This window comes from Tinamus guttatus, unplaced genomic scaffold, assembly GCF_059628265.1.
Source record: "Tinamus guttatus ecotype Peru unplaced genomic scaffold, ASM5962826v1 Tinamus_guttatus_pri_ptg000048l, whole genome shotgun sequence".
Classification (NCBI taxonomy): domain Eukaryota; kingdom Metazoa; phylum Chordata; class Aves; order Tinamiformes; family Tinamidae; genus Tinamus; species Tinamus guttatus.
Genome location: NW_028288582.1, coordinates 5387813 through 5411334, shown reverse-complemented (window position 1 = coordinate 5411334; position 23522 = coordinate 5387813). Strand labels below are relative to the sequence as shown.

At 45.1% G+C, this 23522-nt stretch overlaps 1 protein-coding gene across 1 annotated transcript in view; it reads left to right on the top strand.

Annotated features, from left to right (window-relative positions):
- The window catches only part of CEP170B (centrosomal protein 170B), a 51797-nt gene that overhangs the window by 3787 nt on the left and 24488 nt on the right, over positions 1-23522 (top strand). The window contains exons 2-7 of the mRNA XM_088539616.1: positions 7089-7178; positions 9631-9711; positions 12339-12395; positions 14195-14333; positions 21640-21741; positions 22698-23174. Coding sequence (XP_088395742.1) covers positions 7089-7178; positions 9631-9711; positions 12339-12395; positions 14195-14333; positions 21640-21741; positions 22698-23174 — 946 coding nt within the window. The remainder of the gene's footprint in view (positions 1-7088; positions 7179-9630; positions 9712-12338; positions 12396-14194; positions 14334-21639; positions 21742-22697; positions 23175-23522) is intronic.

Below are 23522 nucleotides of genomic sequence, written 5' to 3'. Positions count from 1 at the left end.
TGTTCTCAGTACTGCATGTCTTTTAAGGCAACCTGGCGCTTCCTGTGATGGTGCTTTGTTTCCAAGTGCTTGTGACTTTGCTAAACTTTCTGAGTTGAGTTTATATTCTGGGTGTCCCTTTTAGGCAGCGTGCTCTGGAAGAGATCAGCTCAATTCCGTAGTCTGCTCTGAGAACAGGTTCAGGAAAAAATGCTGTTTCCTTCATGTAAAATGTTCAGAAGTGTGTTTAACCTGTTCTTTGAAGTGCTGGTGCTGTGGAGCCAGGGGCTTGACATTTTTCAAGAGGGAGTTTCTAGGCCGGGGATGTTGCTTGCTGCCATCAATAATCTAAATACATTTGGCCAAGGCTCAAGCCTTTGAAAATAGTTGAAGCTTGCGTGTGGTCAGAAGGGACTTATTATTTTAGGAAATGTTTAATTTGGAAGTGAGGTTGGTATAGGGAAAGATTAGATGAGACACAAAGAGGACAGACCTATTTCAGGTCAGGCAAAAAGGCCCTAAATGGAGGAATGCAAGAGAACAGAGTTTCGATGTGGGAACAGCTGGCCTAGATTAAATCAAGGTGCCTCTCACCCAGTATCCTGACTCAGACAGGGGTCAAAAGAAGCTCTCGAGGAAAGTGTGAGGACAAGCTAAGAGCATAATGATACTTCCAGAACTCTTGCTTAGCCTCCAACAGTTTGCATCTTGGGGAGCCATGGGCCAGCTCTTTGCATTTAATTGTGAATTACTATGCAGTGACAGCTAACCTGGAGCAGGGGATTAGGATGCTTTGGCACCGCAGGGAGGTGTTACAAGAAGCCAGGTGTGGGTACAAGGTGAGGGGAGGAGCGACGAGTGGGGAAGCAGCGGGACTCAGCGAGATAGGGAGTGAGGAATATGGGGTGGAAACCGGTCAGTGTGGGCAAAGTGGGTGTTGCAGATGCTGAGCATCATCTCCCCTAGACCCTAGGTTGGCTCTTGCTTCTGCTCTGGTGCCAGGAAAGAGCTGTGAAAGCTCCTAGCCAAGCATCTGTCACCGATCCATGTGGGACATCGCATGTTGCTTGTGGAATCAATTAGTCAGTTAAGCAGCAGGGGCTTGTGAGCTGAACATACGAGTCTGTCCTGTTGGTGAACTTAAGACATGGTAATTTGATATTGCTTGGATTGATGTTTTCCTCTTTTTTTTTTTTTAAGCTTGCTCTGGCAAAAAACTAGGAGATTACACGTGTCCTAGGCATTAAAAGAGCATCTGTATGACTGCTAAGCAAGGTGTTCATAACTGCAAGGCAGTTACAACACAGCAGTGCGAGGCTGCCTGTGTGCCCCTGCCACCACCCCTGCGTATGCAGGCATGAAGGTGCAGTCTGTCACTGTGTCATTACCTGGTTCCTTTCCCACAGGATCCGTGCCCTGTTTAGTACACAGGAAGCACGGAGCACTCCGCAAATAATACGGTGCAGCGGTGAGCTCGGCGCGTACGCAGTGACTGGCCAAATTAAGACTTTGTTGATGTGGTGTGTCCTGCCTTCCCCAGGCCGCGCTTGATAACGTGTCCGTCCTGTGCAGCCTGGTGCGTGTGCACATAAACAGGTGTGCGTGGTTGTGGTGTAGCTCCCCTGTGGAACTGTGCTGGAAGGAAGCACGTGGTGTGAGATTGGTAGGTTGTGTTTTTCCTGATGCTTCTAGGTGTGGATTTGCTGCTGTGCAGGAGTCTTATCCCTCCATCTGTAGAATACTCCTGTGCTGGGAGCCTGCACAGAAGTTATGGGGAATCTTTTCTTGCTTTGAGGTGCTGACCTCCTTCCCTGTGGAGTGCAGGGGTGGAGTGGGAAGCTCTGGCTAGGACAGGGCTGTGCACAGGGCTGTGCTGTTTTCCTGCAGTTACCCAGAGGGTGTAAACCAGCACCTGAGTCGGTTCGTGGGCACTGGGAATTACCATGATCCCAAGATGTTTATTCATTAGATGTTGTAGGGGAAGCAAGTGTCTTACAGGCAGGTAGGAAGGATTCTGCCTTGGGACGTCCTGCTTGGGCAGCAGCAACAGGGAGATGAGGGATGCATACCCTATACTTCCAAGTGTAACATTGCTTTTTTTGGCTCTTACATCTCTCATTGTTAATGTGAAGTTGATGGGACGATTAAGCTGTCTAAAGAAATGTGTTTTTTAGGAGGCTGGAGACACAGCAGGGCCTGTGAAGACAGGACAGGCAAACCTGGGAGGAGCGTAGGTTACTGGAGGCAGAGCAGGAAGTGGTGGTTAATGGCACAGCCTGAAGTAGGTGGACACTTGGGCACCTGAAGTCAAAGAAGAGTTGGGAGAATGGTGCTCCGTATCAGGGAAGGGGAGCCAGCAAGCAGAAACTGCTTCTACCTCAAAATAAAGGGTTAAATTGTTATGGGAACTATGCCAACCTCCAAATCCCCTTGCCAAGCTGTGGGGATTACAGTTTCATTTTCCTGGGGGATTTCTTTTTCTTTTGTTCAGTGCCTTATATCTGCCTGAGTTGGACCCTGGTCTTGCAACAGATCCAGTGAATCCGTGGTCTTGACTGCAGCAGAGCTGGAGGCAGGAGGCTGTGAAGTGACGGTGGCTTCACTTTCTAAGACACATTTGCCTGCTTTGGCAGAGTAATTTAGAAACCAAGACGTGCCCTTGGGAGCAGTCAGCCCTCCTTTGCGGGGGTGTCTCCCTTGCCACAGCCTGTGGCTGGGTAGAGCAGTCACTGAAATCATGGAAAAGTACTGAAGTGACCAATATACAAAACTATATTAAATGCATAGTGAAGGAGGGAGAAAAACTAGTGTTCATCCGTCGTTAAACATTATCCAGGATTTTGCTTCTGAGAAGCAAAAAGCATGTTTTAGACCAGCATGAGAGTGTGGGGTGTTTTTATAATTATTTTTATTTCCTGAATATCTTTGCCTGTCTTCCTTCTAAAGTGGGACGCTGGGAGAGGCTTCTGTTTCCTTACTGGGACACTTGTGCGGAGCTCAGTACTGGCAGAAATGTAACCTGTTCACTATGGAAAGTATTTGAGCAAATGTTTATTGCGCGTTGCTACCAGAATGCTGCAGTTATCTAGTGCCAGACACGCACAACAGACTGCAGTCAGGAACAGGGAAGCTGTTCTCCCTTGTTTATTTTATCTCCAACACCACGATGCCTCGCGGCCCTGGCAGGGCTGAGCTCCAAATCTCTCAGCCCTGAGCAGTAGGTTTGTGCCCGTGGGAGCTCCGACGGGGGGAAAAAGCAGAATCTGTGTCTACGTAGACAGCTGAGCTGTGTCTGCCCCTGCCCCTTTGGGGATACACAGGCCACCTTGCTGTTTCTCCTGCTGCCGTCCCTAGCAGGTCCTGTTTCCTTGTGGGTTTTCCTTGCTATCTCTGCAGCTCGTGTTTTTGTCCCCAGTGCCAACTCCTGCGTGTCAGCCCCTTCTCCAAACGGGACTACGGAGTGTCTGCTCTGTGCAGCGTGCGTGGCCAGTGTGATATTTTCTTCCATGGAGACTCCTGTCTACTTAAAGCTGTTTTGCTGTTTCCATGCTAAGCAGGAGGCTTGTGCTGATCCGGTGCTTGCACTTTCAAGAATCATAACAATGCTGCTTGGTTGCAGGTCTGATTGCAGACTGATGCAAATGTTGGTATTAGGTATAGGATTTTACCCATGGAGTAAAATTCCTATCTGTGATTTGGAGATACGTCTTGTTTAATGTAGCCTTAAAGGAAAGGGTAGTAAAATACCTCTTTTCAGATACGTGCAGCCTGTGCATTTTGTCTAGTAGGTATTTAAAACATGATGCATTGAAGATAGTATGATGGAGAAGCACGGCAGCCTTATATTAGGAAGTGATTTGTATGTCTGAAAATGCAAGCCCTGGATGTCAAATCACTGTCCACATTTTTCTTTCAGAGAAGTGTAAGTGTTGTTATCCAGAGAAGCATACACTGTTTTCCTGAGGAGGTGTTTCCATTCAATAACCCGCCCAGTGTCAGGACGTGGTGAGAAGGCTACGTTCTGCCCTCGTTCCTGCTGCCTGAGTGTAGCCTTAATTTTTGCCTGCAGATCACTTGTGTTTAGGAGATCTGCTTTCCCTGCCTCCTTTCCTTGCCCTTGGTTTCACCCGAGGTGCTACAGCTTGAGTTTTGTTTGGTTGCAAGCAGAATCCAAGTGATTCTCTGTCTCACAAGTGCTTTGCCAGAGAAACAGATTAGGTGAGAGGGTGTACCAGTTATTTCTTACTTAACTTTCGGGTATAGGCACTTCATTGTCATTGGAAATTCACAATTTTCACTTGAACAGGGCATTCTTTCCCCTCCACCCTGCATCCTTCCAAATATATCAATCATTTTTGCCTTTTATTTTGGAGGTTGTGACTCGGTGTGATCAAGGCTCAGTGTTTGGTGCAAATATATATTTAAACTGGGGAGTCCTCTTATGTTTTTGATTGTCAACTTTATTGAAGCTTATTGAGCTTAAAGCTGCACAGAAGCCTTTCCAGAGGAGCTGCAGACCTCTGGGGAGTCCTTATTTGTAGACAGCTCTATAACATGCGTGGACTTGGGTGTCTTAAATCACCTTCTGTTGGCCAAGGGTTTGTGGATGAGAAACCAGTGAACTGCTAGTCTGAAGTGACTTAGCAGGGTGGAAGTGACTTAGCTTGTGCTCTCACAGTGTGGAAATCAGTGAGACTTTTGCTTGGAAGCAGGATTGGGGCGTTCTGCTCCTCTCCAAGCACAGGCAAGCGATCAGCCTTGAGGTTCTTGCTGTCAGTGTGAGAAGGAGCAGCTGATGGTAAAGGAAAGTCACACCAAAGCAACTGCACCTCCATTCTCAAGCAAGAGTGACCTTTGGCATATCTGCATCAAAATAAACAAGGTGCGAATTTAGTTATTTTAAGTTTGGTTTCCTTGGAGATGAGCCCTTAGGAACTCCTCTCGCCAGTTCTTGTGAAGTTTTCTGTTTTGACATAAACAAAACTGAGAAAAATCTTCTCTTCTGCACAAAAGCCAGAAATTTCACTGTTATCTGTGTAACAGTTTGCTCTTTAAAGAGATGCTGAGAGGTAGTTTCAAGGCTGTGAATGATTTTGCATACCATTTTGACTTATTCTTCCAAAGTGGAATCTGAATACATATGCAGCTCTGCTGGAAGATAGGAAATCATGACATAAATTCATTCCTATGGTGACCTGTTCCTGTTTGCATGTAGAAGAACATCAAGGCCCTGGAATTCCTGTCTGCTTGGCTGTGGTGATCCGTGTCTGGTTTGGGCAATGAAGACCTAGAAACAGCATCATGTAAAGGCCTGTTTCTGGTGGACTGACTTGAGCAGGGAAGTGTAGGAGTCCCCCTTGCATCTTTCCTGCAGAGTTTGAGGGACTATGGAGAGAAGCAGCAGCTTTGCGCTGCAGGTGCACGAGATGTGGGCCTGCCTGTTGGGATGGGAGGTTATAGCCAAGCTAAGTGGGATGTCCCCAAATGTGTCATCCTCATTTGCCCTGCCAGTTGTCAGTCATTTATTTTTTGTGTCAGACAACAGGACCTTGAGCCCTGACTCATTTATGCAGCTGGGATTTGTGTGAACCTCCACTGTTTGTAAAGTCAGCCATGCACAGATAACTGTGCTGCTGATGCAGCTGGGCCCGCTCAGTCTGCTCTCCTCCTGCCCCCACATGTGGTGGCGTGTTGTAGATGATAGGAGGAGCGTCTCAAAGTGCAAGGAGAGTCTTCCGGCCCGGTGTTTGCTTGCTTCGTATTCATACCTGGGGAGAGATCTCCTGGGTTGACGTGTACTCTGCAAGCAGGAGCTGATGTTTTATCAGTTGTCGGGATGTCGTCAATGTGCTTGACAGCAGCAGGGGCAGAAGAAATTCCTGCAAATAGTAACAGTTTGTCAGGAAAAAAGCCTCTGTATTCATCAAGGAATTCCCCCGAAACAGTCTTTGCCTCTGCCTGCCCACGAGGAAGTAGGTAACGCTCGCTGAGAGGGGTGTTGTGAAACCAGAGTTACACTTTGGAAAGAGAGGGACTTTTTTTTGCCTCCCAAGAACTGGTTGGTTGATGTCCAGAAAGAGGAGAATTTGCTAGTTCAGAGTCTGGCTTGTCTCCCTGCTTTGGTAGCTGCTTTTCCTTTCAGCCTCCCTGAGATACCCAGGAGGTTTCTGCAACATGTATACACGTCTTGATGGACTTACTTGGATTGACTGGTTTCAGTCACTGGTTGCAGATGGCTCCAGCAACAGCCAAGTTTCCAGAGAGAAAAAAGGACAGTGAGTCCGAAGATTTGCTGTTTTTATAGCTGTAACACTTATGCCATATTTCCAAACTATTAAGAGATTTTGTTTTAACGCTCCCTTCAGAAAACAGTTCAGCTGTATTTGCCCTTGAAGCATCATTCTCTGCTTTGAAGAAAAGCTGTGTTTGGTTTGTGTGGACTGCAACAAAGTCAGTGGGACCAAGTCACTGTCCAGTTCAGTGTTCTCGAAGCTGGTTTTAAATTTGAATTTTGCTGGAGTAGCTTGCTTTCTTACTGTGAGTTTAGTAACCTTCCTCCAACTTGGAAAACATCCTAGAATTAAATCAACTCCAGCACATAGTTCTGGAAACAATATACATTGTTGTGAATAAGTTTGGCTTGTAACTTAAGGAAACAGTTTTCTCCTTCCCTTTGAAAAATAGGAAGAAATCATCCCAAATAGGAATGTCTCCAGTGTTGAGGCCACCAGTTGAAGCTGGTGAAAGATGGAGTTTGTCCAGTTTGTGCTGGCTGAGAACCTGCCCCCCAGGCTCTCAGTGTGACTGGTTTTGTTTTCAGTATGTTTTGATGCACTATATTGAAATCCTGGCATAGTCTTGACAGCTTTCAGTGATTTTTCACGTGAATAGTGTGTTGTCTTCAGCAGGCTGCTTAGAACAACCATGGAAGCATTCACTGTTTATCCTTTGGTTATTTATAGTAGTAATAATGTCTAATCCTTTGTGCTTCTCTCCCTCTCCCCCTTCCCTTCCCCCCTGTATCAAGTTAGTTGGATGTTGAAATCTGCTTTGATTAAATTGTCCCTTATGGCTGACCAGTCTCACATTCTCTCTGCTTTTCCTCCCAGTCCCGCAGTGTTGATAAACAACATGCTGTAATCAACTACGACAAGGAGAAGGATGAGCACTGGGTGAAGGATCTTGGGAGCTTAAATGGCGTAAGTAGCAAACGTGGCTGGTGGAGGTGCACACACTCCTGCACATTCCTAACATCTCCCTTAGCACTTTGGGGATCACCTCAACTATTGGCTGAACACATGCAATTATTTGCACTAAGAGGTCATGCAGTATCTCATTTTAGAAGAAAAAGCTTTGGCAAAAGAATATTTTATTTTGCCCTTCCCCCCCTTCCTTCTGATGTTCTTACCAGCCCCTTCAGGGCTCACAAAATCAAAGAGCATTTTGGATAAGAGGGGAGGAAATAAATGCAAACTCATTTTGGGGGTGCTTACATTAAACTGGTGAAGATTTTTGAGCAGCTGTTCAGTGTGAGCAGGATGACCTTTTGGCACCTCAGTTGTCAGAGGCTGTAGTGATTTATGGCATACTGAGCCATTTAATTTCTTTGGGAAAAACTATTTCATACCACCCTTTTTTGATTATAAAAATTGCTATCTTGCCTCTCTTTAAGTTTGATCTGTTGTTAAGACTGAGGGATAATGAGAGCCCAGAACAGGGAGCCAAGAGAGCCTGAATCTTCATCTTTGCTCCAGTCCAGATTCATGCAGTCTGAGGCAAGTCAGTGAGGGCTTGGCTGCCCATGTGAGCTCGGCATTTTTTTTAATGCATCATGAGCCTGCCATTTTTTTGCTACTGCTTCATAGCAGCAAAGCTATTCCTCTTCTGAAGCTCGGGTAGACTGAATTTACATGACTGTGTTTCACAGTTAAGATTGTTCTGTGATTGCTGTTTTTGGCTCACAAGCAGAAGCCCACCACCCTCCCAACCACAGAAAAAATAGGTTAACCCAGAAACTTGCAAAAACTGTGAGTAAAGCAGACCTCAACCTTCCTGCCATTGCTGGCATCTGAAAACAGCAAGGAGTGTTAATCCTTCTTGGCCTAGATAGCTGAAGGCAGGGAGCCTTCTGAAATCATAAGTGTTTCTGATAACAAATCTCAGCTTTAGCTGGATCCCTGGTTCAAAGCCTGTGATAGAATTAACTCATGGTGGCAAAATAGCAGCTTTAAATTCTGCTTTCAGAAAGCGAAGCCCCATATCACTACTATTTTTTTTTTTCTTCAGAGGCCAACAAGTGCAAATTTATAACATTTAATAGTAGAGTTTTTCTATGAGGGACAGTAAATTACAGGGAATTACAGCAGTGCCTCTCTTCTAGAGCTGGTCAAAGAAACTTCTCTTGGAGAAGACTGTTGTGACCAAACTGAATGTGTTCTGTATTAAAGAAACGTGCTTTTATTTGGAGACTTTCAACAATAGGAAATCTTTGTCTTTTAACCAACTTCATTGCTTTTATTCTGAAATTACAGAGCTGGCAGACAGGCCTATTAATTATTAGGAAGCTCTGGGCCATTGTCATCTGCTGAGGTTCTAGCCTCGCATTCTAGTATTTATTTTTTTCTTGCTGTTGATACTTGGTCGTGTCTGTTTGACTTGGTGAGGAGAGGGGGGGAGAGGTGTGCCTCAGTGATGAAAATGTATTAACTCATTCTGAAATGTGACTTTGGTTCTTCAAAGCTGTGTTGAGACTACAAAAACCCTTGTGAGGGTTCCCAGGCCGTAAGACTTTGTGAGTGCCATCCTGCAGGATATGATAGCTCCTGGTGTCTGCAGTGGCCCTGCTCCTGCCCAGGGTGCAGCTAGGTGCCTAGTGCCCATCAGCGTTCTTACATTTCTTTGCATGAGTTCCCAGTTTATTTTAACTTGTCCTGGGTTGTTGCAGAAGCAAACAAGATTATTTGTGAAAGTTATCCACAAGTGCTCATTTTGTTCCTCTGTTCTTCTGAGAACTCCTGCTCTTAAGCAGACACCCTTTGGAGCACAAGCATTTGAGATGACTGGACTTTGTTTGCAGAGTTAAAGTTTATTTCCTGCACCTTTATAAGGATAATTCATTCTCTTTGTGTCTCAGTGAACTGTCTGGGACATAGAATAGATGGGTATGTGAAACCCTTGAGTGAGGAGCCTATTCTTTGTTTTTATTCCAGTACTGATGCATACGATGTCTTGGATAATGTGGCCTCGGACATGGTGATGGTGCCACTGCAAATACTTGTTGTTCCCCTTCATGGAAGGTCTTACTTGTTAAAGTACCAGGCCTTGGAGGCTGACACCTGTCTTGTTTGACTGGGTGCAGTAACTGGATTAAGAGTTGCCTTATCTTTTACCACAGCATATGCTGTTCTTGCTGTTTATGAAGGAAGGAGGAGAACCAGGAGCATCTGAAGTTCCTAACTTCAGGCACCTCATTTACTTGTTTAAATTGGGGAATAAAATTTAGTTAGCAGGTGGTAGAAAGATGAACCTCCCTTGAGGTTGCTCTGCTCAGGGCAGCTCGTGGTGCCACAGGTGTATTCCAGGTGCTTATGCAGACCTGACCCTCTGCTTGATGCGCTCCGTCAAAACCATTTCTGTGCTTCTTCCTTGCAGACGTTCGTGAATGACGTGAGGATTCCTGACCAGAAGTACATCACCCTAAAACTGAACGATGTCATCCGCTTCGGCTACGATATCCTTCTTGTTTGGGGATGCAGTGAGACACAGTCTTTGGTTTGGGCTTTGTGCTGCCTGAAGAGTTAAGTGCTAATTGCGGTGAAGGACTAAGGGTGTTTATTTTGACTCCTGGGTGGCAACTGTAGCTTGCACCGGAGGGAGAAAATATGTTTTAAACTTCTTTTATAACACTAATATCTTTGTATTTTTATCATGTGATGATATTTTTTAATCAGTTCACCCAAATGCTTGCTTGCAGATGATTTGAACACACAGTTCTTCATCATTAAACATCTTGCTTTGGGGCTACGAGTCAGACCCTTGGCTTTTCATTAATTAAAGCTGAATCTTGCAAACTGCTTCTGCCACAAAATGCAAGAGCAGTAGCAACTCTTGTTTAGCAATAGCAAATTTGACCTCTATCAGGAGGAGGCCATGCTATTGTTACTGCTTTGGTTTAAAAAATTACAAATACTGCTAGAGTCTGCTAAAATACCTTTACCTTCACCCCATTTCAACCTAGTGTGATCATATGACTGGCTGTAAGCATATATGTTGAAATGCCTTCCTGAGCCTATTTATCAGCAGTGGTAAGAAGAGCTGCCTTTGCTCAACATCATCATTTTCAGAATAACAGTTTCATCTGCCAAACATTTGAATTTAGAAATAGCGTCTGACCTAGGTTTCTTCTTTTATTTTGTGGGAAACTTCCCTTAAAGCAGCCTAGATATCAGGGAATAAATTTTACTATGGGAGGGGAGGAGGTGAAGGAAATCTGTTATTTCTTGGAAAACTCTTGTGCATCCTTGACCCCAAGGCCACGTTCTTGTACCTTTTGTTGTCTCCATGATAATCCCTGTGTGCTTGGCTATGCCGTAGCCCCTTGAAATGTTCCCGAGCTTCCTGGAAGTGTGACAGAGCTGAACTAGTGAGGAGAGGGAATTTGTTGAGTGAATTTGCTTTGTACTCCTGTAGGGATCTGGGTATGTCAGGTCCAAGCTGTGATGGGGCTGGAGTGCTCACGGTTGAAAATAGTGATGCCTCTACTGATCTGTGAGTAATTCAGGGTCCTCTGGGAAAGAAGCTTTTTTAAGCCTTGTATAAAAGTGTATAAATAAATTGTATAAAATACATTTTTGGTCTTGATTTCTTAGTTTCTCCCCATTTCATAGGCAAAAACACAGATCTTATCTTCACAGTGATATCTTTTAATTTTTTTTTCCAAAAGAGAGGGAGTTGCTAATTAGTAAAACAGCTGGAAAGGAAACTGATTATTTGCCTTCCAAGGTGGGTTTGAATAGGGTGCACCTGGGGAGGATTCAGGCACACATCAGGGAAAAACGCTGAGTAGCCCCTTACTGACTACTGACTGGTAAATGTGCACGAGCTGCCTTAGGGATGGGTCTCAGTGCACCCCCGATGAAGCATGCAGAAGTCACAGGCAACCTGAGTTCTAGATTTTCTTGACTTTGCAGCTTTGCAACTTTCTTCTATTGTGGCTGGCTGTGCGTTTTCTAGTCTACATATGTAAGGATTTGCTGTAAATTCTAGTTTAGCTAAGGCATAAGGCAGTGCCTAGAGCTTGGGTAGATTTTGATGGCTGTGATACAGGTTTAAACTTTTTATAGAAAACAATTCTGAGCATTAAGTAGCTGAGTAAAGCGTCTAGTCCTGCTGTCCTTACATGGACATTCGTGTGAAATGAATGATTGCATTTATGAATTGGAGAATTTATTGCCCTCAACAGGAAGACTTATGTGAATTAAGAGTTTTGGGCCGGGATCTTTATGAGAATAAAGGTATAATCTCTTCCCTTCTTTGGTGCCACTCTTTTAGAAGTGCTTTCTGTGCCCACCTTGCCTGGCGCCATGTGGATGGCAGCATCTCCTGTGTCTTGGCGCCAGCTGCGCTGTCTTGCATAAGAGCATTTGTCTCCTTCCCATTTACAGTTTTGCTTGCAGACTGTGTGGAGTTCTCCTGCTATGCCACTATCGCTTGGTTTATTTTTAGTTTAACATTTTCCATGTTTCTTTTTTCCCCCTTTGCTCTGTGCAGTCCTGATTCGGTCATTCATGATGATGTTGCCAGATGTTTTCCTTTTTTCTGCTCAACTGTCTATGCTCAAACATACCAAATGCCTAAGAGGTCACAGCAGCTCATGGCCTGATCTACTTTTAATCCAGGAAACTGTAGTGACTGATAGACCTTGTCAGGGCAAGAGAGCACTGCGGTGCTGCGTGTCTCTGCAGGGAGCTGCTCAGGTCCCTTCCCTTGCCCTGAGCGTGTGGCACTGATATTGGCCAGGATACTGTGGGGACGGAGCTGATAACAGTGTGGAGAGGAGCAGGGAGTGGCTTAAGTCATGGCATAGGTTGCTCCCTGGGCTCCTGTGGAGCTGCTGCTCATCCCAGAGCTTCCCCTGCCCTGCTCTTGGTTTAGTGCTGGGTCTGGCCAGCAGATATGATCGCAGGCTGTGCGGCAAAATGTGTGGAGCAAAGACCGTGGTGGTGTGCAATGGGGCTACTTTTAGTGCCTGTGTATTTTAAGCTTGTCTAGTTTTATGATCTTGTTCTATTTAGTGACTGAGGGGTAAATTTCATTATGAATCCAATTCCTCTGCTGTTTCCTTAATGAGCTCTGTACATTCAAACATGTATGTCCTGGAGCAAATTCAACACAAGGTCCCGGAAGAAGCGTTAAAGGTAAGGGTTTGCAAATGCATTTTTTTGTTGTTTTGTTTGTTTATTTTTAAAGTTTGTCCAATCATAGTCATTTAGCTTGAAATTTTTAAGCACACTTGAAGACAGTGAAAAGATCCACAATGTTAGGCCCTCCTTGGGTTAATACTTAACAAAGCTTTCCTTTAATCATAGAATCATAGAATCATAGAATGCTTAGGGTTGGAAGGGACCTCTAGAGATCATCTAGTCCAACCCCCCTGCATACGCAGGGACACCTAAAGCACGTGGCACAGGACTGCGTCCAAGCGGGTTTTGAAGATCTCCAGAGAAGGAGACTCTACAACCTCTCTGGGCAGCCTGTTCCAGTGCTCTGTCACCCTCACTGTTAAGAAATTTTTCCTTAAGTTCCTATGGAATTTTTGATGTTTCAGTTTCCGGCCATTTCCTCTAGTCCTATCAGTGGCCACCACTGAAAAGAGACCATCCCCGTCCTCTGCACTCCCTCCCTTGAGGTATTTATATACACTGATTAGATCCCCTCTCAGCCTTCTCTTCTCCAGGCTGAACAGGCCCAGCTCCCTCAGCCTCTCCTCATAGGGCAGATGTTCCAGGCCCCTGATCATCCTTGTAGCCCTGCGCTGGACTCTCTCTGCGCTGGACGTATCCAGAGAGATACGTTTCCCAGTTATCTCGGCCCCAATCTCTTATTCCTGTGCTGACATCTAGATGAAGTTATTTATAATTTCAAGGCTGCCAGCAAAGGTTACCAGAGCTGAAATGTATTAAAGAACAGTCAAGGCATTAACTTCTTGTAAAAGAATAGTATGACTTATTCTCTCCCAGAAACAAAGCATGGATGCCTTTCTCCAAGTGTGATAATGTAGGCCAACACCATCACAATTCCTCCAGCTAAAGTTTGCTTATTTATTCCTGATTTTGGTCTTCAGGCTCCCAGGTTTCCCATGCTTTTCGCTGTTAACAGCGAGGTGTTTTTTAAACAAAGTTCAGGATCAGGTACCAAATACTCCAGCATCCTCTCATCTAAGGCAGAAGAGCGACCCACCAGGCAGGAAAGTTCTCCTTGTGCAGCTGAGGGATTAGGCTATTGGTGCCAAGCATCACTTGGCCAGCACGTGCTGTTCTCTTAACCCTGCTTCCACTTTTAGGACTACGAGAGGGTCAGAAGTGTAACAAATAGGGTTGGATAAATGATTCACTGAATTTACTGAGAGGGAATCTTGGTGGGTCACATGGTTATTATATCCACATGTAAAAAAAATCACTTTTTATTAAATAATTTACTATGTCCAAGTTAATAAGATGCCTTTTTTAAGGAAAAGTAATGTTCCTAGCTGGACAGAGTTTGGAGGGAAATATTTAAAATATATTTTAATTGCCTTTACTGAGAATTTGAGATAATGCAGATGAATGCTCTGAAAGAATTTATAATATCTTAAAACAAAGGGGATTTCAGGGTTTGAATCTGGAATGGAAAACGACAGAAATCGTGATTGCTCCCAGTTTACTCTTTAAAGGATTTCCTAATTAGCTCTTTTGCAGAGCTAAATTGCAATGCCCTTCTCATGGACTAGAGTTGTCACTTAATATTTTCCAAATGAGGTATTTGAAAGTCTTTCAGCTGGAGTTTCTGCCGTTCTCTAGCTCTCAGGTGGATTTTCTTCTTGCTACCAAACGTACCAGAGCGTTTGCTCTTCTACGGTCCTTTCGGTGAGGCGAGGTGGGAGTGCGAGGTTCCTGGGGTATCGTATGGCCGTGTATAGCACGGGGCGCCCTGCAAGCTGTTGCTTATGTCTCTGCAGCACGAGAAGTACACGAGCCAGCTGCAGATGAATTTCAAGGGCACAGCAGTGAAGAGGGCGGAGCAGTCCTTGGAGCACGGAGTCTACAGCGAGTCCCCGCAAGCCAAGCTGGAGAAAGGAGAGAGAAAAGCAGTTTCAGGTACTTGCTCCGGAACCAGTTAATCAAGATTCAGGCCAGCCACATGCTGCTCAATCCCTGCGCCGGGTCAGAACGGCAGTGCAGTGTCGTAGTTTGCTTCTAGGAGCAGTTACTGAAGCGTTGTCTCTCCAAAGCTCTGATTTTGGTATTTCAGACTATCAGGTTTTAGAGACTCAGTCGCCAAAAAATTTGCTGGCATGACAGTTCAGGCTTGCCTGGTCACCATGTGTATGTAGGAGAGCTTGTGGGCACAGCAGGTTTGGCTAGTTCTTTGGCACCTGTCTGGTCTATTTTTAATTTCCTAATCATGAGCCGGTGTTTGAACAGCAGTGGTGACTCAGGGTGGAAGGTGCATGGCTGCTGTGGCATGGTGCTGGCAGGCAAAGACAAGGCAACATGGGATTTGCTCAGGGAGAGAAAAAAGTAAAAAAAAAAAAGGATGGTCTTGAATTACTTCACATGTCATTGTGGGGGTTTGAAACTGATTGCCACACTGGGATACATTTGTCTCAGGTTCATTACTTCCTGCTGTAGATCTTTCCCACTTGAAAAATCCTCTCTGTTGTCCAGTTCTTTACCCATAGATCTGTTGTTTGAAAGACCAATCTCTGTATGTGTTACCCCAGCACACCTCCAGGTTGTGCTCCCATATCCACTGGTGGCCCTCTACAGCTTGATGATACACGAGAGGAACAAAGGTGGTTTTAGAGCATCCTGGTGATTGAGGACTGCCAGAAGCAGTTTTCTGGTGCCATGATGGCAGAGTGGCTGAAAAAATTTAGATTTAGTAGAGAGACTGCCTGCCTGCAAAGTGGGCCTGTTAGAGAGGGAGAAAGGTGACCGCAGGGAAGGAGGTGGGTGAGTAAAGAGCGAGTCAGGCTGTTGCAGAGCAGAGGGTGACCTAGAGATGGATACAGCAGCTTTCTAGAATTGTGTGCAACTTTGAGTAAATCTGTTAAGGTTTTCTGATCTCTAACTGGAGGGGGCTGGTTGACCTTAATCTCCCATTTATTGTCTTTGTGAAAATCCCTCTGAGCTGCTGTAGTGTGCTGAATCAGTGTAATGATTCTCGTTGCTACATTTGCCTCTGTTCTTGCCTCCAGCTGTGCGACGGAGCAAACACATCCGTGCACCTGGTTCCCCTTTCCTGTGCCAAAAAAAACTTTCCTTGTGATGCTTGAGATGTGTTTGTGTTTCAGCCTCGCCTGTGCATGCGACATTTGTGACTTTACCTCCCAAGCTGAAGGGATAGAGTTGGTGCTAATTAACTGTGACACTGCGGAGGGTGAAGACAGGCGGACTTTCTTGTGAGGAGAACTCCCCAGCTGTGCTGCAGTGGGTGCTGGGTTCTTGAAAGCCTTGCTGCAAACCTGTCTGCAAGGCTCCGGGTGACCAATTTGCTTCTGTTGCATGGACCTCCTTGGTTTCATTCTTGCCATATTCCAGAATGTACACTAGTTAGTTTTTTGCCTAATAGCACAAGCTGTTGATATTTGGGAATGTCTTCAAACCCCAGATATTGAGTCCTTCAGCATCATGACCCATTTCTCTGATGGTAGGTCAGAGACTTGCAGTGCGTTTTTGTCATGGGTAGTGGGCACAGGCCAGAGTTGGAGGTAAAAAGAGCCCTAAGTACTTACTGGGTGTCAGTGCTGAAGCAGATGCCTTCAGTGGCAACAGCCAGATGTGAAAGACCTCCTGTGAAATGCTGCCAACCCCACTGAAAATGGAGGAATTGAGGCTAATTCGTCAGAGAGATTTTGCTGAGCTGGACTGAGGCCTGTAGGAGCAAGGGAAGAGTCTGAGCCTCTTCAGAAAGTGTCTCTACCATGTGAACAGAAAGATTAGTGGGTTCCTCTTTCATCTGCCACGTGACTAATTCGCCTGGTACTCAGCCATGCACATTGACAGCTTCTCTTTGTGGCTTGGAGAAGTGGCAGCAGTTTAAACTGATTAGGGATGTACTATCTTATGGGGAATGGGCTTGCTCAGTGCGAGTAGGGAAAAAGAGGCTTTGGAGAGAGAGCTGTCTTGCTAATAAGCCTGTAGGTATTTGGAAATTTGCATTGACTAATTAAAGCAGGGGCTGGCGTGACAAAGGCCTCCAGACAGAGCCCTTCCCAGAGCCCTTGCTTGGGAAAGAGGCAGAGGGAATGCAGGCTTGGAGGGAAGAGTTTTAACAAACAGCGTGAACAATTAGACCTGGTTAGAAACAGGAGGAGGTGAGGGCTGAGGATAAAAGCATCCAAGAGTGAACTGGAAACAGCTAAGTGCTTTATTTTTTATGCTGCAGAACCTGCAGCTTTTACAGGCAAGGTATGTTGCCTGTAAGCAGAAAAACATCAGCCTTTGTGAAATGTTTTTCCGGGAGAGGAATTTGGTAAGATCTGTAAATGAATAAGTAAAGTGCTCACAGTTTAGCTAGCTGATGCCAAAAATAGCCATCAGCTCTGGTGTTTAAAGTCTTAAGTGATCAGAAGGCCAGGTACAGCCTTGCACTGAGCAGTTTTTAAGACCCTGTCACATTCCCCATCTGCTGCTACCTGGATTGGAGGGCTGAATGACTTAGGCTACTTTAGGGCTTTCTAATCTCAGCACATAGTTAATCCTCAGGCTGCCCATAAATCACACTTTTCTTTTTTTTTTTTTCCAGCCCTCTCAGGCTGATGGCACTAGATAATATTATACCTGCTGACTGTAGACCTGAGTTTCCAGGGTGGAGGCTGCCCACAGCTTCCTGCTGAAATGGGGCATCATCAAACACAGGGGCACGACTCGAGTTTCTGCCTGGTTCTGTGGAACAGGCTCCTGCACTGCTTAGTCTTGGTCTAGCTGTGAAGCTTCTTCTAAGCAGAAGGGCCGACTGGAAAGTCTCGTTGGTGCCCGGTGCTGAGGTCAGCGGGCAGTTTGGACAGAGGCAGCAGGACTCGTGCCTGGTTGTGGAGTGGTTTCCATGGTCCTCGGCTGCTTTCCCCATGAGATCATGGTAATAGTTGCTTAGACACACAGCCGTTCTCTGGCCTGTAATTTAAGGTCCTGGTAGTGGTGTATCTGCTTCTAATCTGAGCTGGTTTGGTGGTACCTTCAGCATGCTGCAGGCTTGACCACTTAATTGGTGTAAATGAATTTGTGATTATCAGTCGTTTTTGAAAGCCTGCAGGATTTGTGTGTGTTCACAGCACTCTAAAAACAAAAGAAAACAAGAGAGAGACCAGAGTTTAGGTTTGCAACACATGCAAAATAAACACTGCAGTGGAGAGCCAGAGAATTGCTTTATGTTTATTCCTACTAGGTTAGAATTTTCTGTTTGGGAGAGCAGGAAAGAAGCCAGAGACATCAGGAATTATTTTTAAAATGTTAAACCTAGATCATGTTTTTTTTCCCCCAAGGCCTCTGCCATAAGAAGCCTACTCTGCATCTTCTGCAGATGGACATTTGTGTTATTAATAATGAATCAAAACCAGCTTGACTTAGAGCAAGCTGGGTTTCTCCTGCTTTTGTTAATGACTTGCTGCAGCAGGCTTCAAAGCTGCGTGTGCCTCTGTCAGCAGAGAAATGTGCCACTCTTGTCTGTGTCTCATGGGTGTTTGAAGCTTTGCGAGGGCCCGGGAGAAGCGCAGCCCTCGGTGCTGTCCCAGCCAGGCAGCCGGGGGAGAGCCCTCCTTCAAAGGAAATCAAACCCCTCTGCGGCGGGCGCTGCGTGTTCCTCAGGAAAGCTGAGCTACTTGCTCCTAGAAAGCTGCAGTAACGCAGCCTTTCTCCTCCTCCTTTCAGTACCTGCACTGCATTTTTGGTCCCGCTCTCATGTTGCTTCACGTGATTCACTTCTCCATAAATAAACCTCCTTCGTATTCAAACATCTTGTTTTCTCACATTGTGGTGTCTTCCCATGATCAATAGTCCTGTATTAATGTAACAGGCTGTGTTCTTGTCAGACTTGTTAAACAAATGGACCTCCCTTGTTCTGTACTAAAGCAGCCTTTATTTTTTTTTTTCTCAAATGACTGCCCCAAACACTGAAATCCAGGAGCAGAACGTGTGCGTGTCAGTAGTTTTTCCTGTATTACACTGTCACTGCTAGCTCGGTATTTATCTGGCTGAATGCTTGTACTGACCTCAATTCAGTTCTCTGGAAGGATGGTTTTCAGGCTGTCTGCCTGAATTCATGAGCCAAGAAATATGTCTAAATGAATTGGCACCATCTGGCCAGCCTGGCATGGAGTCGAGAGAGGTGGTAACAAGCTGCCATCAGTTGGAGGGAGTCTCGTATCATTAAAATGAGTGAGTAGTTCGTTTTCACTGGTGTTCCCTGCTTCATTGCTGACTCGGGCAAGCCCCGAGTCTCTGTGGGTTTGCAGGAGCTCTTAGCGTACACTGAAAAATACAACAACAATCTGGGCTCAGAGCTGTGTGGCCGTCAGGACACGGGCAGACCTGCTGCCCGGGCACTGCTGGTCCAGGTTGAGGTTGCTGCCCAAAACGTAGCCCAGCTGGTGGAGAGCAAAGCCCCCAGGATCTGCTGCCACAGCTGCATATGTGGCTGCTCCCTCGCCTGCTTCTGCCCCAGCCATCTGTTTTAGTTCCATTCTTCAGCTTTTTAGCTTTTTCTTTTCTTTTCTTTTCCTTTTTTTTTTTTTTTTTTTTTTTTAACAGCATTGTCTTGTTAAGAGCTGGAAGGAGGAGAGAGCACTGGGTCAGGTGTGCTGACAAATAAGAAAGGGCTTTAGTTTCTGTCTTGGGCAGGATGGCAAATTCATGTAGTTCTGCGATCGTGGAAAGCTTTTAGTAGTTAAGGCCACTTTCAGGAATAGGTAAGAATTAAGGCATCTTGATGAAGTTGTTGCACAAAATGCAAATTGATTTGAAGACTCAGTGGAATTAATTAATTGCTCTTAAAACACTGAAAATATCCCTAAACAGCAAGAGACATTGACTCCTCAGCTTCCTGTCTGTGCGTTTTGCGTTCTTTAAAATTACGCTGTGGTTCATCGTGGAGGCAGGGAGAGGGGGAGAATGAAAAATAGAATGAAGAATGACACACGGCCTCGACTGTGACAGTGTGTCGGGTGAAGCCGTGAAGGCCGTGTCGTGCTGGAGGGCACAAGGGGACGTCTGCGGTGGTGGGAGCCGGCGGGGGCTCCTCTGAAGCGGCCTCCCGCCGCGGTGGCCCCTGGGTCTGTGCGCTCTGCAGACCTGGTGTGCTCACTGCAGAGGCTCCTGCGTTTGCCCTGCGTTTCTGGTCTTGTGATGGCAAAGTTCCCTTTCAAGCAGAAACTCCGACCGAGATTAACTTGTTTATACAGCTGCCTTTATCCTTGTAGCTCCCGTGTGTTGTGTGAGGAACACAGTTCTTTGGGCTGGAAAAGATGCTGGGAAGAGGACTGTCCTACAGGACGGATGCCCTCACTGTGCTTTCTTAGCCCACTTTGACTCTTTGCATTTCGTTTGCCATATTTATTCCATCCACAACCTAAAATTAGTCATTAATACACTTGTCAGAGTTGCTTTGTTAATCTGAGACAAGCCTCAAGAACCTCACAGATCTCTTCAGGTTTGAGGTCCTCACTGTGCCCCTAGGACCTTCAGCCGAGGAAAAGCTTGGACATTGTTGGTGGTGGATTTGCCCACAACCCTGGAATTGTGGTCTCCTTCTCCCTGACTCACAGGGAGCCCTGGCTCACATTTGTCAATGGACCCCAAGATTAGTATTGTGCTTTAGAGAGTGATGATCTATTGCAGCAGCTACCCAAAAGGTGCCTCCTGGGACATGGTAGAGGACGGGGAGGTGCTGAGTTTCTGCTAGGCTGAATGATAGATGATCTCAGACTAGTAGACCACATGTTTGGGTTCCTCTGTTCAATGACAAGCTTGTAAATAGTTTTTTTTTCTTTTTTCTTCCCCTGAAGTGGTTTACCCATCCACAGTTATGAAACGTATTGCTTGGCAATTCCAATTTACTCAGGCTGAGAAATGCTTCCTCCTTTGAACTTTCAAAGGCCGCCTACATAATGGGAATACAGTTTATCTTCGGTGCACCCTGGGCAGAAGGGAGTAATGTTTTAAGCCTCTTTTGAATGTCAGTGTGAAGGGAGGCGCGTGTTTAATTTTGCAACATAAAGAAGATCTCCGAAAAGGGCCAGTGGGCTGAATCTCAAAAGCAAAATTTTTGCCTGTGGAGTATGAATGTATGAGCATATGTATTTCTGGAAGTATTATAGGGGAAAAAAAAAAACATGAAACAGTGGTCACTGGATTTGTGTAGTGTTAGAAACAGCAACATAAATTTGGTCTTTTCTTGTCTTTGACTTGGTTCCCTTTCCTCTTCTCATTCTCCTTGTCATGCTAGCAACTGCTCTCTGTCATGTCCTTATTAAACTGGGCTCTGCAGAAGTGCAGGCCTCTCTGAGGGCTCCTTTAAGCAAAGCAACGTGTGGTTTAAAAACACAAACCGATGCTAATGAAACGGGAACGGGGTCTTGTGTTGGCCTGAGCCCCTCGTCTCTGCTTGTGTCACTGTCACCTTAATGTGAAGGGGCACAAGCTGTTTTGTTTGCGTCACTTATATTTTTGTAATAGTTTAAAAGTAGCTACTATTGCCACAGGTAAATTGAGGAGTATTCCTTTTACCTATCAGATAAGCAGCAGCAGCCCAAGGCATTCCTAAAATACAATCTTGTTTCATGGGAGATAAATGAGAACCAGCAGATCAGTTCCTTTGGGTACCTGTTGTGGTGAAGCCCAATTTTCTTCTGAGTGCTCCCCCAACAGAGCAAATCTTTAAGGAAGCTACACCAGGAGAAAACCCTCTGTCCCACAGTGACTTCAGAACCTACTTGCTTTGGCTGTAATCTTGAGATTGCCTCTTTTTGTAGTATAAGGAGATGGTTTTACCATTTTCCCTAGATCTTTAGCATTTCAAGAATTTCTTGTTGCAGGATGTGTGTTGTGTAGGGCGGAAGTGTAAAGGGTTGCAGAAAACCTGTGATCAATACGTGGTGGGGCCAGGAAGGGCAGCACTCTCCCACCTTCTCTGAATGACTAGGCTCGAAAAGGAGGGAAGCCACTTAAGAAACACAGGTGTGAGAGAAAGTGAATGGAGCTGGAATCACCATCTTATTAGCAATTTTTTTTTTTTTTAAGTCTGAACATAATTATTGTTGCATATTATTTGGGCTTGTTCTAATTGTGATATAATAGATATGTCAGCTCATCTTGCTCTGTTTTTTCCTGTTGGGACATGTTTAACTTCAGTCTGCCTGGGAGATAGATGTTTTTATGTCCAAACATTTGTTTATCCTCGTTCTAGAGACCAACACTTATCGCACCCCTCTTTATGGCCAGCCCTCCTGGTGGGGGGAGGATGATGCAAATAACAAGGAGGACAGAAGACACGAGGAGCACTACTCAGGTACTACAGATCATCTCTTAGGGTGGGGGCAGAAATGCGGCATGCTTTTGATCTTTGCTGTGCAAAGACATCCTGCTTTAAGGCTTTACTTGCTGCCTTTCAGTACTCCTGTGTGCACAGTGCTATGCGTAGATTGCTGCCAGTGAAACAAAAATCATGGGGAAACGAAATGTTTCCCCTGACACATGCGAAAGTTTAAAAAAAAAAAAAAAAAACCTGCAGTTGCAGACTACTTTAGTGCGTATGGAAAAGTCCTTGTTGAGCTTGTTGGAGACCTTTTTATACAGCAGTGCTGTATCTGGTCATATGTAGCCTACGTGATTAATCCATATAGTGTGCACCTGTCTTCTTAAGGAGCTTCTTATCTAGGAGGCAGATTAAGAACAGATGCTTTGACTAGATTTGACTGATCTGGAAGTTTACTCTTTCTCACCTCATCATCTTTAGAACCCTCTCTATTCATTATTATGAATCTGCATACTAAAAAGATGCTTTTTTTTTGAATCTATACAGCAAACTTGATGCTTCTGTTGGACATACATTTTTACTGCATGAAGCCGTGTTTAATTTCTGTGCATGTGCAGTGTATCTGATAGAAAGGAGTTATGAGGTTGTAGCTTTGTCAAGAAGTGGAAGTTAAGTTAAATCACCCGCCTGGCCAAGGAGTTTGGGTACTACTGCAAGAGTGTGTTTGTATCCTTGATAATGTTACAGAATTAAGCCTTAATACTGCAAACATGATTAGCTTTGCACAATCAAGTTTTTCCTGTGAAATGACACTGTAAAAGGCTGAACAGCTGTGCAAGTGGAAGTGAATTCAGTGAAATGAAACAGAATATCTCTTGTCCATATCAGGCAGACAGAAACCTTAAAATGCCACCATTCATTTCAGCAACTTGAGCTAATGCTGGTCTGTGAATTTAATACTCTTTTTGCCTCCGGCCCTTTTTCTGTAGAAAGATCCAAAGAGATAACGCAACATGAAGAGGAGCTGAATGGAAACATTTCTGCCTATAGAGATTCCCAAGAACAGTCTGTGTTTGCGTTCCGGAGAGAGCCAAGTTACTTTGAGATCCCAACTAAAGAATTTCAGCAGCCATCAAAGTCTCCAGAAACACAGGTCCACGAAATACCAACAAAGGATGTTGATGCAGTAGTGACCCCAGTTGTGCAAAGTCATGCCTCTTTCACCATTGAATTTGACGACTGTACCCCCGGTAAAATAAAAATAAAAGATCATGTAACTAAATTTTCGCTCAGACAGAGAAGACCGTTCAGTAAGGACCCTGCTCATACAGAAGTGATGTCAGCAGAGAGCAAAGTGGCTGACTGGCTTGTCCAGAATGATCCCAGCTTGATGAGACGACAGTCTCCAGGAGACGATGTGTTCAGTACAAAGAGTGACCTGCCGGTTCACGTGAGGACGCTTAAAGGTGAGTGAATGTCTTGTCATGTGGGCAGGGTTCTCTGGTTGTTGGCTGTGCCACAGCATCATAATCAAGGCAGAAGCCCTTTTTCTATCAAGGAAAATTGCAGTCATTTATCTCTGTCCCAAATTTGGAAAATGAAGATTTTTGGTTTTAATGACTATTAATGGCTTTGAACCTGGTTAGCAGGCTTTTTGCCCAGCCCTGAAGCCATATGTGATGCTGGCCTTGGGACTGTCTGCTTCTTCCATGTCTGTAACCCTATCTTGGCAGTAACAGTGATTGGGAAAAAAGGAATTTTGATTTTTACATATCTGAAATTACCTTCATGTGGTCGGGCAGACAGATGAAGAG